Raw genomic sequence first — 14,933 nt, 5'->3', positions numbered from 1 at the left:
TGCACTTGAGCTCACAACACTGGACATGGATAAGAGAAACATTATAGACTGTTTTTATTTTATAGCAAAATCAATATACTTACTACCCACTACTAAAATTCACAGGGGAAAGATTCATTTTATTGTTAGATTATTAGTGTTCTCCTTATCTTTAAGATGAGTACTTTCTAAATGACTCCAATTAAAATAATTTTAGGGCAAGGACCTGGTCTTGCCCTATATTTTATTTTCTATCAACCTACACAGTGTATAATCAATAAATGATAACTGTATGAATTCAGAAGTAGTACCATTAAGCAGAGTCGGTCAAAAAGAGTTTGTTCCAGTCCATTTTCATGAGCTGCATCAGAACCCTGAATAGTAGGAGGAAGCTGTTTAGGATCTCCAACAAGTATCAGCTTTTCACACTCAAACCTAAAACAAAATTCTAAAAATTAATCTAAGCAATGAGAAAAATATGCATTAACATCATTTATTGCACCTTTTTCTAAAACGTATTTCAAAGAGTCTGAATACCATGAAGTGTGCAGAGAACAAACAAGGCTTAGTAGTGCTACTGGGTGTACTCAAAGGCTTTACAAAGTCATGGAGTCAAGAGTCCTCCACATAACTTAACTTTTCCCACATAAAACCTATTCAGTGTCCCCTGCCTTGGCAAGGAATCAGTATTTCACAGAACACACTTTGAGAATAATGATTTTGAGAATCTATAAACTTAGACTTAAAAACTTTCTTAGCTGTCATTTAGCTTAAACTTTTGTTTTAGAGATGAAGTATATTAGGTTCTCAGGGGTTAAATGTCTTTTTAAATAGGAGTAGTATATAGTGGGGGAAAATCCAAGTTTTTTAGAAAAACCTATATCCAAGTTTTAGCTCTATTATAGTCTATGGACACAGCAAGTTATTTAATCTCCACAGTGTCAGTATTTTTATCAGTAACCTTGATATAATAATACCTTGCATGGCTGTTGTAAGGACTTAACGCGTGTAATATGTTTAGTATACAATAGATGCTCCATAAATACTGCTCCTCTGCCCTCTATGTAGGACCTTACTTTCTCCGTCCCTGGCTCCTAATTAGGGTGACCAACTGGTGCTGGTGCCCAGGACTGTCCCAGTTTAAACCTTGAAAGCCCTCTGATGCAGGAACCTCCCAAGCCTCAGGCAGAGTGTGACAGTTGATGCCCTCCCCCCTCATCCTTTACAGCTGGGAAAAAAGATCTGTAAATTCACCAAAGTCATTGTGTGCTTTATTTTAAAAGTGTTCGTTAATGTTACATCCCCATTTTTTTTTAAGGGAAGAAACCCCATACTTTTGGTTATGATGTGTGGCAATTTATTGCCATATACATATTGCATCAAAATATATTAATGTAAAAGTACTGGTGAAGTAAAATCTTTCTTGTGTATTTTCAACACGTGTACATTGGAAATCAGAAGATTAAATATATACTATAAAGAAGGAAAAAGCAAAACAGCAAAGGGGGACAGAACAAGGCCTAGGACTGGAGCCTATTAGTCTGATCTAGTTTAGCACACCCTCCTCTGCCTTTAGGATTCCTCAGTAAGAGATGCTTTAAAAGCACAGTGTTTAAAAAAAAAAAAAAGCACAGTGTTTCAGTGGGCTGAGACAGCTTAGAATATTTCATAGTTTTTAAAATTTTAGTAGATAAATGTTCATTTTCAACTTATTTTTCTTTATATATTTTATCTACTTTCATAATCTAAAAACTATTTTTGAACCTAAACACTGGAATTATATCAAGGTAAGAACTAAAGAACTTTCTTCAGTAGAGTTAGGTTCTTAAAACTGTGACTAAAGAGGCACCTTTAATCGGGTTAAGAGATCTGCAATGTTCCAGCAGAATCCTAGCACTAGAACTTTCAAGGCTTTTGTGAATTATATGATTCAGGTGTCTAAACTGTGATCTAACCAAATTTTGATATACTAACACCTCCCCCCCTCAAATTTCCTTTCACATTCTTTTAAAGAATCAGTTTAGTACTTGCATTGCTAGGAATTTTCACAAGTTTGGTAAGAGTTTGAACTGAGGGAATGTTTGAAATAATTGCAACATCCGAGTGTCTTTGGAAAAGAACTTTTTAGGTTACCTTGCAATGGGAAGGAGAGAAGCCGGTTCTGTCATTTGACTACACTCATCCAGGACAACCACGGGGAATTTCAGATCATTCATGCATGGAAACGGGCAGGCCGCACAAGTAACTCCAACTACTGGAACCTTTAGTGTAATAAGAATGTTGTTAACAACTGTTAAACAAAGAATATACTTACCAAAGAACTTGTAGGCTAAAACCATAAATGAGCTAGTCCTAATTTAATCACCACCAATCAGAATAGGCCACTTGACATCTACATTTTCATTATCCCCACATAAGGAATTCCTCTTAAAAGAATTTTATTAGTGAACAAATGATACCAATGAACAATAGATTATAGTAACATATCAGTATGTTGGAAAAGGATGTAAAATAAGTGTGTGTGTGTTAGTCACTCAGTCGTGTCCGACTCTTTGCGACCCCATGGGCTGTAGCCCGCCAGGCTCTTCTGTCCATGGAATTCTCCAGGCAAGAATACTGGAGTGGGTTGCCATTCTCTTCTGTAGGGGATCTTCCCAAGTTGGGGATCGAACCCTGGTCTCCTGCATTGCAGGCAGGTTCTTTACCGTTTGAGCCAGCTGAGAAGCCCAAGTAGTTCATATAAATGACTAATCTGCACTAGCTGAGTGTAGTCAAACTAAGCCCTTCTGGATTTGGTCGGGGAAAAAGGAGGGAAGTTAAGTCCATACTTAGGATAATAAAAAGCTAGTGTGATGCATTCTGGGGACTCCTAGAACTAAAACTTGTTGTAGACTGATTATTATTTCCAATTTTCTCTCCTTCACCACGAGAGTAGTTATTACTCATCCACACCCTTTGCTGTGTGGCTTTGCAGCACTTCCCACCAGAGAAGCAGGTGAAGTGTATTTCCCAGCCCCACTGACACTGGGCTTGGTCATACGACCTGTTATAGCAAATGGAATGTTAGCAGACATGCTATGAACAAAAGCTTCACATGTATCTATATGATCCAGCCTGCCCTCCTGCACTTCTGCCATCTGTCAGGAGAGGGCCATCATGCCACAGACAACTGTTCTCAGAATGAGAGGTCTGACCTACACCAACTGACCTGTAGAATCATTGAATCATTAAGTTTGTTGTCTTAAGTTGTTGAGATTTTGTTTGTTAAGCAATGGTATTTCAGCAGTAGCTCACTGAAACAGGGTCCCAAGCACCATGTTTGTCCCAAATCTCTTGCAGAAAGTGACCCATGTCCACGCTGTCCAACAAGTCAACAACCCTCTTTTCTTCCATTCCCTTTTCTTCCCCCATGCTTTGTTTTATAGGAGAAAGCTACTGAAGACTTCTTTCCTCAAAGCTGACACCCTATGTTGAGTCAGAACTTGACAAAGGCGATGATGCTACTTGCTACAGCCAGAGACCCTATGTGTCCAATGTGGGCTCCCAATACCTGGGATCCATGGTCTGAGCCTCCCAGGTTTTTGGACAGATTTTAGACAGACCCTGAAGGGTTTGGTTTTCTAGGAAAGCATCAAAGATAAAATTCACTTGGATATTTTGCCCAGTGTCAATAAAATAAAACATGGATTACATAGACAGGCACACTTTAGTTGAATCTAAGCTATCATAGTTGGGTTTTTTTTATTTACGTAAGGGAGATAAATAGGAATAATATTCCTCTCAATAGGAATAAAAATAATATAAATCATATATATAAATTAAAGAAATAAACAGCTGGCGCTGTTTCCTCTCACCTGTCTCAGCAGGGTTTTATTGGTCCCCAGTTTATGCTGCTCAATGCTTTTCCTCACATAGACTCTTTCCATAGGAGTCAGGTCTTCCTTCATGAGTGCATGCAGTTCTTTTAATTGTTCATTTTCATTTTCTGAGCCAGCATACAAACTTAAAAAACAATTACATAAAAGAATACCCTTTTATTCTATTTTAGTAGTATCCCAAAAAAGCAAAACACAGAGTTCCTAAATTAACACCAAGAAAAAGGCTTTCTCTAGTCTTCTTCAGAACCACATTTAAGGTAAGAGTTATGTAAAACTATACTTCTGTGCACATTCTGTGACTTTTGGAATTTGGCATTCTTACCTGTAAGGTAAAACTGGCTTGGCAATCTTTCTGACACTCCCAACTCTGACAAACTTTTCAAATCCAAGACTAAGAAGCCTTTAAAGAAAACATGGTGAAGCAGATTTATTATTTAGAAAAGAGAATCTAAAACAAACTGTCATATAATATACACGTTATTAACATAACTTTGTATACTAATATATTTCATAGTTATGTAGTTTAATGTGAAATTCCTAAACTCAAAGGCAATGTAGCTGAAAAACTTTTTATAAAACGTGTTTCAGAGAATTTTAAAAAGATGTATTATCTTATGTTGAGGGCTCATGAAATGTTCACAAAATACTGATGTTAGAATTTACCACAAATAAAATTGCCCTAGGAACTCCCTGACAATCTACTGATGAAGACTTTGTGCTCTCACTGCTGTGGCCCAGCTCAATGCCTGGTTGAGGAATTATTACAAGATCCTACAAGCCGCGTGGCATGGCCAAAAAAAAAAAAAAAACCCACAAGAATAAACAAAAAAGACAAAACTGCTCTAAAGACATCATGGAAAGCAACAGCTACCATATATTTAGCATCAAGATTTAGTGGGAAGAGTGTTAGCCTCTTTATATACCTTGCTTTGTTTAATACCCCTTATAGCTCTGCACGATATCTCATCTTAGAGATGAGGAACTAAAACTCAGAGCTCTAAGTCAGGTATTTTGCTAAGTCAGGCCACATGGCTAATAAGTGAGGCAGTCATGAATCAAACCTGGGCAAGTCTGTCTGCCTCCAAAAGATATGGGTGACTGTTCTTCCACATCCGTGACCCCTAGTGAGGGCTCTGTGCAGCAGCGGCCCTCACCTCCCTTCCTTCTTACGTATCTTACAGCTCCTGCTTTATGTGAGGAACAGAGGAGGGACCCACTGAACACCTAGACTTCTGAAACATCAGTCACCTCAAATGGGGGATAAAGAACTGGAAAACTAAAGAAACTATGGCTCTCCAAACATCATTTTCCTAGATAATCCTGAAGCAATTTGTTTAATGTCAATCAATACATGAACAGACTTCAGGTTTTGCATTTTTTTAGTTTATCTCTTGGATAATAGCTATTTTTCAGTCTGAAAAACTAGTTTATATATGTTTTTCAATGTAAGTGTATTAATTCTATGAGAACAGTGTAGTATCCTCATCATATCATGGGGCAAAAAATATTTTATTTCTTCTCAAGAAATTCTTCATCCTATTCCATCCATTGCAATTGAAATGCATTATCCAAGTATATAGCTAAATGTCAGTTCAGTGTGAAGAAATGTCTGGGTCCAGCTTATATGCAGTTGGGATAGATACAGATCCTAACTGCAGTCCACATCCCTCAGGTCCGCATCAGAGGCTTAAGCATTAAAGAATCTCTTGTATGTTTTTTGTTACCTTTCATAGTCCTCACTCTTTTAGCTTCTTGATTTTTCTCTTCTAAACAGATTAAATTTTTATCTAAAGCTAAGCAATCTAAAGTTCTTTCCAGTTTGTCCTCAAGTAACTGCTCATTATCCTGAGTCGAAAAATGTCCTCAGCCACTGTTTTAGATTACTTAGAATAGTACACATAGGTAGAACTTGCCTAGAGGGCAATCTCACAAAGTATATCAAGAAGCTTTAAAATGTTCATATCTTTTGTTCTGGGCCTAGGTTTGCCCTCAGCAAAGAATCAGAAATGGAGACAAAGATTTATGTTTAAGAATCTTGGTTATAACATTATTTATAATAGCAAAAGCTTGGAAAGAACTTACTGATCAAAAATTGTTTATAGTACAAAAATTGTTTATAGATCAAAACCCATGGCATATATAATAGAACTATGAAAATTTTGGTTTCTAAGATTTAATACCATAAAGAAATAATCTTTGAGTTAAAAAAAAAGTAGGACACAAAACAAACAGTATATACTATTGAAAACTAAGTTTGGAAAACAACATGAATGTGTGTGTATGTATTGAAAGTCTGTAAATAAATATAAAAAAATGTTAGGTCTGCATATTTTCTACTATACCCATTACCTAATACAATTATAAAAGTTAATTTTTAAAAGGCTATACTTATAAATAATGGATTATTTCTCCCAATCAAACTATCATTTATGTTGAAATTCAGATCATTAAACATTGGAATACTGGTAAAACATTATGTAATATCTTCTTTGCATTTTTAATAAAATCTTACACAAAAATTTTACCCTGTATAACAGATTGCATTATTGCTTCCATGAAACAGCAAGAGGCTAACCTTTTAGTTTGTAAGTAGGAAAAAAGATCAAGCTTCCCTGGTGGCTCAGTAGTAAAGAATCTGTCTGCCAATGCAGGAGACATGGGTTTAATCCCTGGGTTAAACCCCTGGAAGAATGGATCGGGAAGATCCCCTGGAAAAGGAAATGGCACCCCACTCCAGTATTCTTGCCTGGAAAGTCCCATGGACAGAGGAGCCTGGTTGGCTGCAGTCCATGGGGTCATAAAGAGTTGGACACGACTTAGTGACTAAACAACAGCAATAAGGGAAAAAAATCACATACGAAACCTGATGGTTTTGGCACAAGGATGGGATAAGGGTAAAATTAAAGGTGGATCCCTCTTACTGAAACCAAAACATAATTTAATCAAACTGTTCAGCTACTTTGTTATTATGTGTTCATACAGGCAGGTAGATGAGAGAATAACCTGTCACCTGGTTCTGCAATTTTAGCCTACTTTCAAAGTAGCCACCCTAAGCTCCTGGGTCAGAGACAAAGGCCTTTTACTCATGGCACTGGAAGCAGCATAAGCACTGGCATGTCCACAGTGGTTTCCTGTGGTCCCCACGTCGTACGAGGAGACACAGAGGACACAGGTGGACACCTGCACTGCAGTGGATGAGCTGCAGGAAAGGAACACTGAGCCTGGAAACCCACGATTGTTTAACAAGAAATCAGCAACTCTGCTCTTTGTCCTCGAGGGAGACACTACATCATCAGTCACGGTTGCTTACTGCAAACACAACCGGAAAAACTGTGTTGGGTTAGAGTGGTCAGGGCCACGCATAGTGGACTGCCTCCCCCAACAATATATATCCTTGGCTGGACTCAGATTTTTACATGAGTATCCCATCCTATCAAAATTCTCCAAGCCAGGCTTCAGCAATACGTGAACCGTGAACTTCCAGATGTTTAAGCTGGTTTAGGAAAAGGCAGAGGAACCAGAGGTCAAATTGCCAATATCCGATGGATCATCGAAAAAGCAAGAGTTCCAGAAAAACATCTATTTCTGCCTTATTGACTATGCCAAAGCCTTTGACTGTGTGGATCACAATAAACTGTGAAAAATTCTTAAAGAGATGGGCATACCAGATCACCTGACCTGCCTCTTGAGAAATCTGAATGCAGGTCAGGAAGCAACAGTTAGAACTGGATATGGAACAACAGACTGGTTCCGAATAGGAAAAGGAGTACATCAAGGCTGTATATTGTCACCCTGCTTATTTAACTTATATGCAGAGTACATCATGAGAAATGCTGGGCTGGAGGAAGCACAGCTGGAATCAAGATTGCCGGGAAAAATATCAATAACCTCAGATATGCAGATGACACCACCCTTATGGCAGAAAGTGAAGAAGAACTAAAGAGCCTCTTGATGAAAGTGAAAGAGGAGAGTGAAAAAGTTGGCTTAAAGCTCAACATTCAGAAAACTAAGATCATGGCATCTGGTCCCATCACTTCATGGCTGATAGATGCGGAAACAGTGGAAACAGTGGCTGACTTTATTTTTCTGGGCTCCAAAATCACTGTGGATGGTGATTGCAGCCATGAAATTAAAAGACGCTTACTCCTTGGAAGGAAAGTTTTGACCAACCTAGATAGCATATTAAAAAGCAGAGACATTACTTTGCCAACAAAGGTCCGTCTAGTCAAGGCTATGGTTTTTCCAGTGGTCGTGTATGGATGTCAGAGTTGGACTATAAAGAAAGCTGAGTGCCGAAGAATTGATGCTTTTGAACTGTGGTGTTGGAGAAGACTCTTGGGAGTCCCTTGGACTGCAAGGAGATCCAACCAGTCCATCCTAAAGGAGATCAGTCCTGAATATTCATTGGAAGGACTGATGTTGAAGCTGAAACTCCAATACTTTGGCCACCTGATGCAAAGAGCTGACTCACTGGAAAAGACCCTGATGCTGGGAAAGATTGAGGGCAGGAGAAGAAGGGGACGACAGAGGATGAGATGGTTGGTTGGCATCATCGACTCGATGGACATGGGTTTGGGTGGACTCCAGGAGTTGCTGATGGACAGGGAGGCCTGGCATGCTGCAGTTCATGGGGTCACAAAGAGTCGGACACGGCTGAGCGACTGAACTGAACTGATCCCATCCTATGTCAAAACTGTCAGGTTTCGTATGTATTTTATCCTACTTACAACTGTTAAGTCAGCCTCTTCCTGTTTCATGGACTCTGGTTCTCGAGTCAGAGACAAAGGCTTTGCCTGTCTGGCATGCGCAGCACAAACGTGCATGGACATTCAGAGCCCATGGTGGACTGCCTCTCAACAACCTAACACATTAGGCACTTATATACACCTGTCACACCTACCCAAGAAGCACTCTGTCAACAGCTACATTAGTAGAAGAAGAAATCAGAAGTTTCCACGGTCTTGCATTTCCAACTGTAAGAGCTTCACATTTTTCAAATAGTTGCACAAAAAACAAAATCACCACGGCCAGCAAGTAACTCTTTCCTGCTCCGAAAACGCCTAATTATTTTGAAGGGGGGGAAGAAAAGTAAAAGCAACATCATAAATAAATTTCTGAAAAGCACAAGAAATATCTCATCCATCTCCCTCCCTCTCTCCTTCATTTAATTAATTTATTAAAAAATATTGCGTGCCAACCATGTGTTTAATTAGCACAAGGAGTAAATGCATAGATAATCAAAAGACTTTCACATTTAACGAGACCACAGTCTACTTAGGAAGATAGACAAGTAAAGAACAGTGATAAAACAATACAGTTAAGTAACACTATTGGCATCAGAGAAAAAACATCTCTCTTTCCTTTGGTGGAGATGGGAATGCTTCCTAAAAATAAAAAGGAGAACTAAGTCTTCCAGGGTAAGATATCCCAACTCTTGAGGAAAGGATCATTCCAGGCAGAGATATGACAATGCATGAAGCTGCTAAGTATTTCTGCATGGGCTGTAGCAAAAAGAGAGGAGAGGAGGCTGTTTGACAAAGAAGGCCAGGGGATAAATCACAGAAGAGTTTTGCTTGCTACGGCTAAAAGTCTGAATTATATCTTAAAGGCCAATGGAAATCAATGAAGAATTTTAAGCAATGGAAATGACTTAATCAGATTTTTTTTTTTTTTTCTTTTTTAAGAAAAACTGCTTGAGTGAAGCCTGGCTTGTTGCAGTTCATGGGGTTGCAAAAAGTTGGATATGACTTAGTGTCTGAACAACAACTTGAGTAAAAATAAGAAGAAAGGAAGAACTGAAGTAGGTCAATTAGAAAGCTGTGTGAGATCATAACAAATACATGCTAACTTTACTAAGTGCCTCCCATGTGCCAGGTACCATTCTGAGCTCTTTATCTATGTTAACATTTAATCCCCAAACCTATGAGACAGATGCTATTATCAAACCTTATTTTACAGAGGAGGGAATTAAAGCTAAGAGAGCCCACACTCTCACTAACTAGGCGATAGGGAGCTATGTTAAAGGCCTGGATTGAGCGGGTACAACTGAGCTGGAGAGGATAGAAAATATGAAATGAAAATGAAATATCAATATGAAAAATAGGAGGAAACTAGAAGGGACATCTCAGTGAGTGATCTAACAGGGGGAAACAGTAAGAGAGATGGAGCAGCGTTAAGAGAAAATCACTTAATCTAGAGAGAAAGATACTAAAGGGGGTTCAGGTTTGAAAAAAATCTATTGAGTTATTCTGGAATCTTGTTTGACTAGGAAATTACAAATTGTGCAGATTGACTGACACAAGCTTATAATACAATGTATTTACTAGAGCTGTTTTCTTTCCTGCTTCTTACCGTGTATGATCGTGATAGGGAGGGTATGAATTGCCAGTTCCTTCTCTTCTTCAACACTCTGGCGTGATGCCATCATTTGAGCTATCTGAATTAGAGCTGCAGCTTGATCCTCGTTTAACTTGTGCGCCTGAATTAACTCACTAGCCAACTTCAGTGTTGCTTCTATACTGAGAAGTTCAAATTTTGTGTTGATATTTGAGAAGGCTGGTGGGATAAACTTTCTCTTATTGACTCTCTTGTTGCTCGTTGTAGTTGATGAAGACCTAGTAAAAAGGCAGCATGAAAAAAATTTTTTTAAATGAGAGGCTTTTGAAACAGGTGAGCAGACCTATTTGTAACTTAGCCTTCACTTTATAAGCATCACAGAGAATATTTTTTTGGAGACACAAATGAACATATACCCCAGTTTGGAGGAGGGTGGATGAAAAGAGAACATTTGTTGAAAACCTACTATGTGCTGGCATTATGCTAAGCATTTTATGTTACTTGATGTAATCTTCACAACAATACTATGTACTTAATTATCCCATATAGAGATATAGAAATATTAACCTTTTATTCCCCTGAAAGCACACAGTTAATAAGTGGTATGCTGACTTTAAAGCCCATGTTCTGTGAAACAAAACCAACTTAGACAATTAATATAGCTTCATTTAAGGTAAAATGAAAATAAACTGGTTTTATTTCTATTAAGACTGAATTCATTTCAAAGTAGATAAATGACAAAATGGATAAGGATATTTACTTTTTTACCTAGGACTTCATTATGGTGGAAAAAATGAAATACCACAAGTTAGATCATAACATTCCAAATTAGAATGTAGACTTTTTCTATCACTTTAGTGAATTCAATATGTCACTTCCAATTTTTTAAAGAAAGGGACAAGGTGGTTGAGAAATTTAAAATGAAGATACAGGTTATGTCAAGAATAAGATCCGGAGAAGGCAATGGCACCCCACTCCAGTACTCTTGCCTGGAGAATCCCATGGACGGAGGAGCCTGGTAGGCTGCAGTCCATGGGGTCACATAGAGTCGGACACGACTGAGTGACTTCACTTTCACCTTTCACTTTCATGCATTGGAGAAGGAAAGGCAACCCACTCCAGTGTTCTTGCCTGGAGAATCCCAGGGACGGGGGAGCCTGGTGGGCTACCATCTATGGGGTCGCACAGAATCGGACATGACTGAAGCGACTTAGCAGCAGCAGCAGCAAGAATAAGATCAGTATCAATACATACACTGTATTAAAGCTGTAAAATGTTATGTAACTTTAAATGTTTAATAATTTGCAACATAAAGGTACAGATAAATAAAAAAATAAAAACACTCAAAACATCCTTAAGAAATTATTCCTTCAAAAAGGAAAAATATCTGCAGGTAACCCTTGTTAGCCCCAACTACAATAAATAAATAAATAGATGAACTGTTGGGAAATGATGTGTACCTCCCCTTTCTCTTTTTAACTACTAATGGAGAGTAACCCCATAATCCCCAAAAGAAAACTAACATTTTATTGGCAAAAATTTATGTAATGTACTTTTACTCCATTTTCATATTCATGATCAGTCACCATTTTTGAATACCAATGACCCAAAGGTAAGTAATGACTTACATTGTTATCAGGTACTGTGTTAGAGGTAGAGTAGCTGGATTAAAGTAGTCCCGAATATTTCTTAAACTGGTCAGCTCTGTGCTGGCATTACAAACCAATAATGCATGGACCACTGCTGCAGACAGAATACAAAAAATGAACATTTAATGTAAACAAATGGACCATTTAAAAAAACTATTAAATGTCCATATAACTCAGAGTTATATGGATTAGTCACAACATAAAATAAACCCTTAAGTATATAGGCAGAGGTCCTTTTATCCATTAAACCAGTATACGACCTGCTCATTCATACTTTATAAACTGCATAACATACCAAATCTGGACTTCCATGTATCAGTCAATGAAACAAGAACTGTTTTGAGTCAGGGCATGGTGGCACTGCTTAAGAGCGGGCAGTCCCGTTTAGTCAGCACGCCACATTGTACTGTATAGTAGTGTGTGTGTAACTTCAACATTTGTTTCCTCAGTTATTTTATAGAAATATAAGGGAAGCAGGGAATTAGAATGCTGTTTACTAGTGAGGAAACAACTGCAACAAATACAAAAATATGCATTTGAAAAATGACAAATGTTCACTTAATTAGGCTCTTATTGAACTCAAGCTGATTGACTAGGTTTATTTAGTTCTAAAGGGAAAAAAAATCAAGTTTAAAAAGTCTATGAAATAGGTGAAATGGGTCATTACATGCTGTGTCTTAATTAGTTATGGATCAAATTCAACCATCAGAAATTATCCCAGAGATCAAAATGTATAGAGAAGTAACAGATTCATAGAATTGGTTAGGGATTCAGCTTATGGGTTGGGAAGATCCCCTGGAGAAGGGAAAGGCTACCCACTCCAGTATTCTGGACTAGAGAATTCCATGGACTGTATAGTCCATGGGGTCACAAAGAATCAGACACAACTGAGTGACTTTCACTTTCACTTTGAGCTTACTAAAGCTTTATTAAAAACTAATAATAATTTAAAAAATAAATAAATAAGGTTCATACCCTATTGTCTCATTAAGAATTTCTTGGGACCTCCTTGGCAATCGAGTGGTTAAGACTCCACGCTCCCAGTACAGGGGGCACAGGCTGACTCCTGGTTAGGGAACTAGGATCCAGCATGCCACACAATATGGCCAAAAAGAAAAAAGAATTTCTAAAGGTAGATGATAAAATAGCCTCAAAATGAAAATCATCGTATCCAACTGCTCACAAAATCTCTTGTAAAATCTACAAAACCTTCTCAATATAAAAATGGTTTATTAAATGTATACTACTAGAATAAACCAAGAGAATTAAATAAATCAAGAACCAGAACTTGCTGTAAGAAATTAAGAAAATTCTTATTTATATTTTTAGAAATTAAATATATACCATGTAAAATTCAACTATAACAGAACACTTAAGTGAGGGGTCAAGATTTTACTGTACTGTTAATGCTCTGGGACTTGAGCTGTAGAAATATTTTGTATACACATTTTTAGGAACATCGTATACAATAATAGGAAGACGTGAAAGTAGCTCAGTCGTGTCTGACTCATTGCGACTCCCCGCTGTCTGACTCTTATGATCCATGGAATTCTCCAGTCCAGAATTCTGGAGTGGGTAGCCTTTCCCTTCTCCAGTGGATCTTCCCGACCCAGGAATCGAACTGGGGTCTCCTGCATTGCAGGTGGATTCTTTACCAACTGAGCTATCAGGGAAGCCCAATAGGAAGCAGAGGTGGATGTTTTTTGTTGGCTTTTTTATTGCTACCAATCCATCTGCATCCACCCGCCTCATGCATGTGTGCTCAGTCGTGTAACCCCATGGACCGCAGCCCACCAGGTTTTTCCGTCCATGGACTTTTCCAGGCAAGAACACTGGAGTGGGTTGCCATTTCCTTCTCTTTTTTTGTTGGCTTTAATCAAATAATCCCACACAAAGTTAGCAGGCTTGCTTACCGTGCATCACATGTCTTTCATTCTTTTTTAATATAAAGTAATATGGTCATAGTAATACTTACTGTTAGCGGGCCAGTTCGAAGGGGAATAACCTTTCAAAGGTAGAAGCTCTACCTCATTGATAGATGATGGTCCAAAGAAAGTACTACACGCAACAAAAGTATCCAATTCAAAGTCTAGGGTTTTTGAAACCACCCAAAGATCATCTGAAAAGACAAACACTTTTACAGGTCTCAGAACAATGCTCAATCCAAAGCTACCTTGGATTTTCTTTGATGCTTAGTCCTACAGTTTTTGAAAAAAAAAAAAAAAATGTGGTTATTGTAATTGACATGATTCCACCCAAACAGAGAGCCGAACTCATAACATTTCCATGACTTTAACTCAATTTTATGCTTTTAAAGTTACTTCATAATTATTAAAAAAAAAAAAACTATAAATAAAAACATCTAACTCATTTTTCTCTTATAAAACAGTTTTATAGCTCTTCCCTTTCATGGTTTCGTGTTCAAATAAATTTGGCAATCTGTGGACAGAATACAAGTTCTCTTAATAGACTTCCAGTTAACAGATGCTCCAGATTAATTAATGTTCTCATTTCTTCTCCATAGTACACTGAGCACTCAGCTAGGAGGCTACTTTCCAGACTACCCCTGCATTATTTCTACCATCAGTTTGAATTTACACCTACAAAGAGTCAACTGCATTTGTTGTAAAATTTACTTATAATATTAATAGCTGTATTTGCTACTATACTTTTATAACTTCCCTGGTGGCTCAGACTGTAAAGCATCTGCCTACAATGTGGGAGACCCAGGTTTGATTCCTGGGTCGGGAAGATTCTCTGGAGAAGGAAATGGCAACCCACTCCAGTACTCTTGCCTGGAAAATCCCATGGACGGAGGAGCATGGTAGGCTACAGCCCATGAGGTTGCAAAGAGTCGGACACGAGTGAGCAACTTCACTCACTCACTCAGACCTAATTTATTTAAAAATATCTGCCAATTGAGGTAACATATACTTAAGCAATTTCCTATTTGCAAATACTTTTTATTTAATATTCACAATTTTTAAAAAGATCTCCAATTCAAAATAGTTGACAGAAAAAAAAATCTCCTTTTTCCCTAAATCCTATTGAAATGATAGAAGAAATATGAAATTCAAATCCAGTACAGTAC

General features: G+C 37.9%; 1 protein-coding gene across 8 annotated transcripts in view; it reads right to left on the bottom strand.

The window, feature by feature from the left end:
• Positions 1 to 14,933, bottom strand: part of ZGRF1 (zinc finger GRF-type containing 1) — a 55,142-nt gene that overhangs the window by 2,978 nt on the left and 37,231 nt on the right. For 7 of the 8 annotated variants that reach the window (XM_061164162.1, XM_061164163.1, XM_061164161.1 and 4 more), the window contains 8 exons: positions 13,818 to 13,961; positions 11,822 to 11,936; positions 10,209 to 10,471; positions 8,758 to 8,917; positions 4,180 to 4,257; positions 3,834 to 3,981; positions 2,113 to 2,240; positions 291 to 414 (listed from right to left, as the gene is read on the bottom strand). In XM_061164162.1, coding sequence (XP_061020145.1) covers positions 291 to 414; positions 2,113 to 2,240; positions 3,834 to 3,981; positions 4,180 to 4,257; positions 8,758 to 8,917; positions 10,209 to 10,471; positions 11,822 to 11,936; positions 13,818 to 13,961 — 1,160 coding nt within the window. The remainder of the gene's footprint in view (positions 1 to 290; positions 415 to 2,112; positions 2,241 to 3,833; positions 3,982 to 4,179; positions 4,258 to 8,757; positions 8,918 to 10,208; positions 10,472 to 11,821; positions 11,937 to 13,817; positions 13,962 to 14,933) is intronic. The other variant, XM_061164169.1, reaches the window with a different exon arrangement.

The sequence above is a fragment of the Dama dama genome, chromosome 17 (assembly GCF_033118175.1).
Source record: "Dama dama isolate Ldn47 chromosome 17, ASM3311817v1, whole genome shotgun sequence".
Taxonomy (NCBI): domain Eukaryota; kingdom Metazoa; phylum Chordata; class Mammalia; order Artiodactyla; family Cervidae; genus Dama; species Dama dama.
The sequence above is the reverse complement of the archived record's forward strand: the minus strand, read 5'-3'. Positions and strand labels throughout refer to the sequence as shown.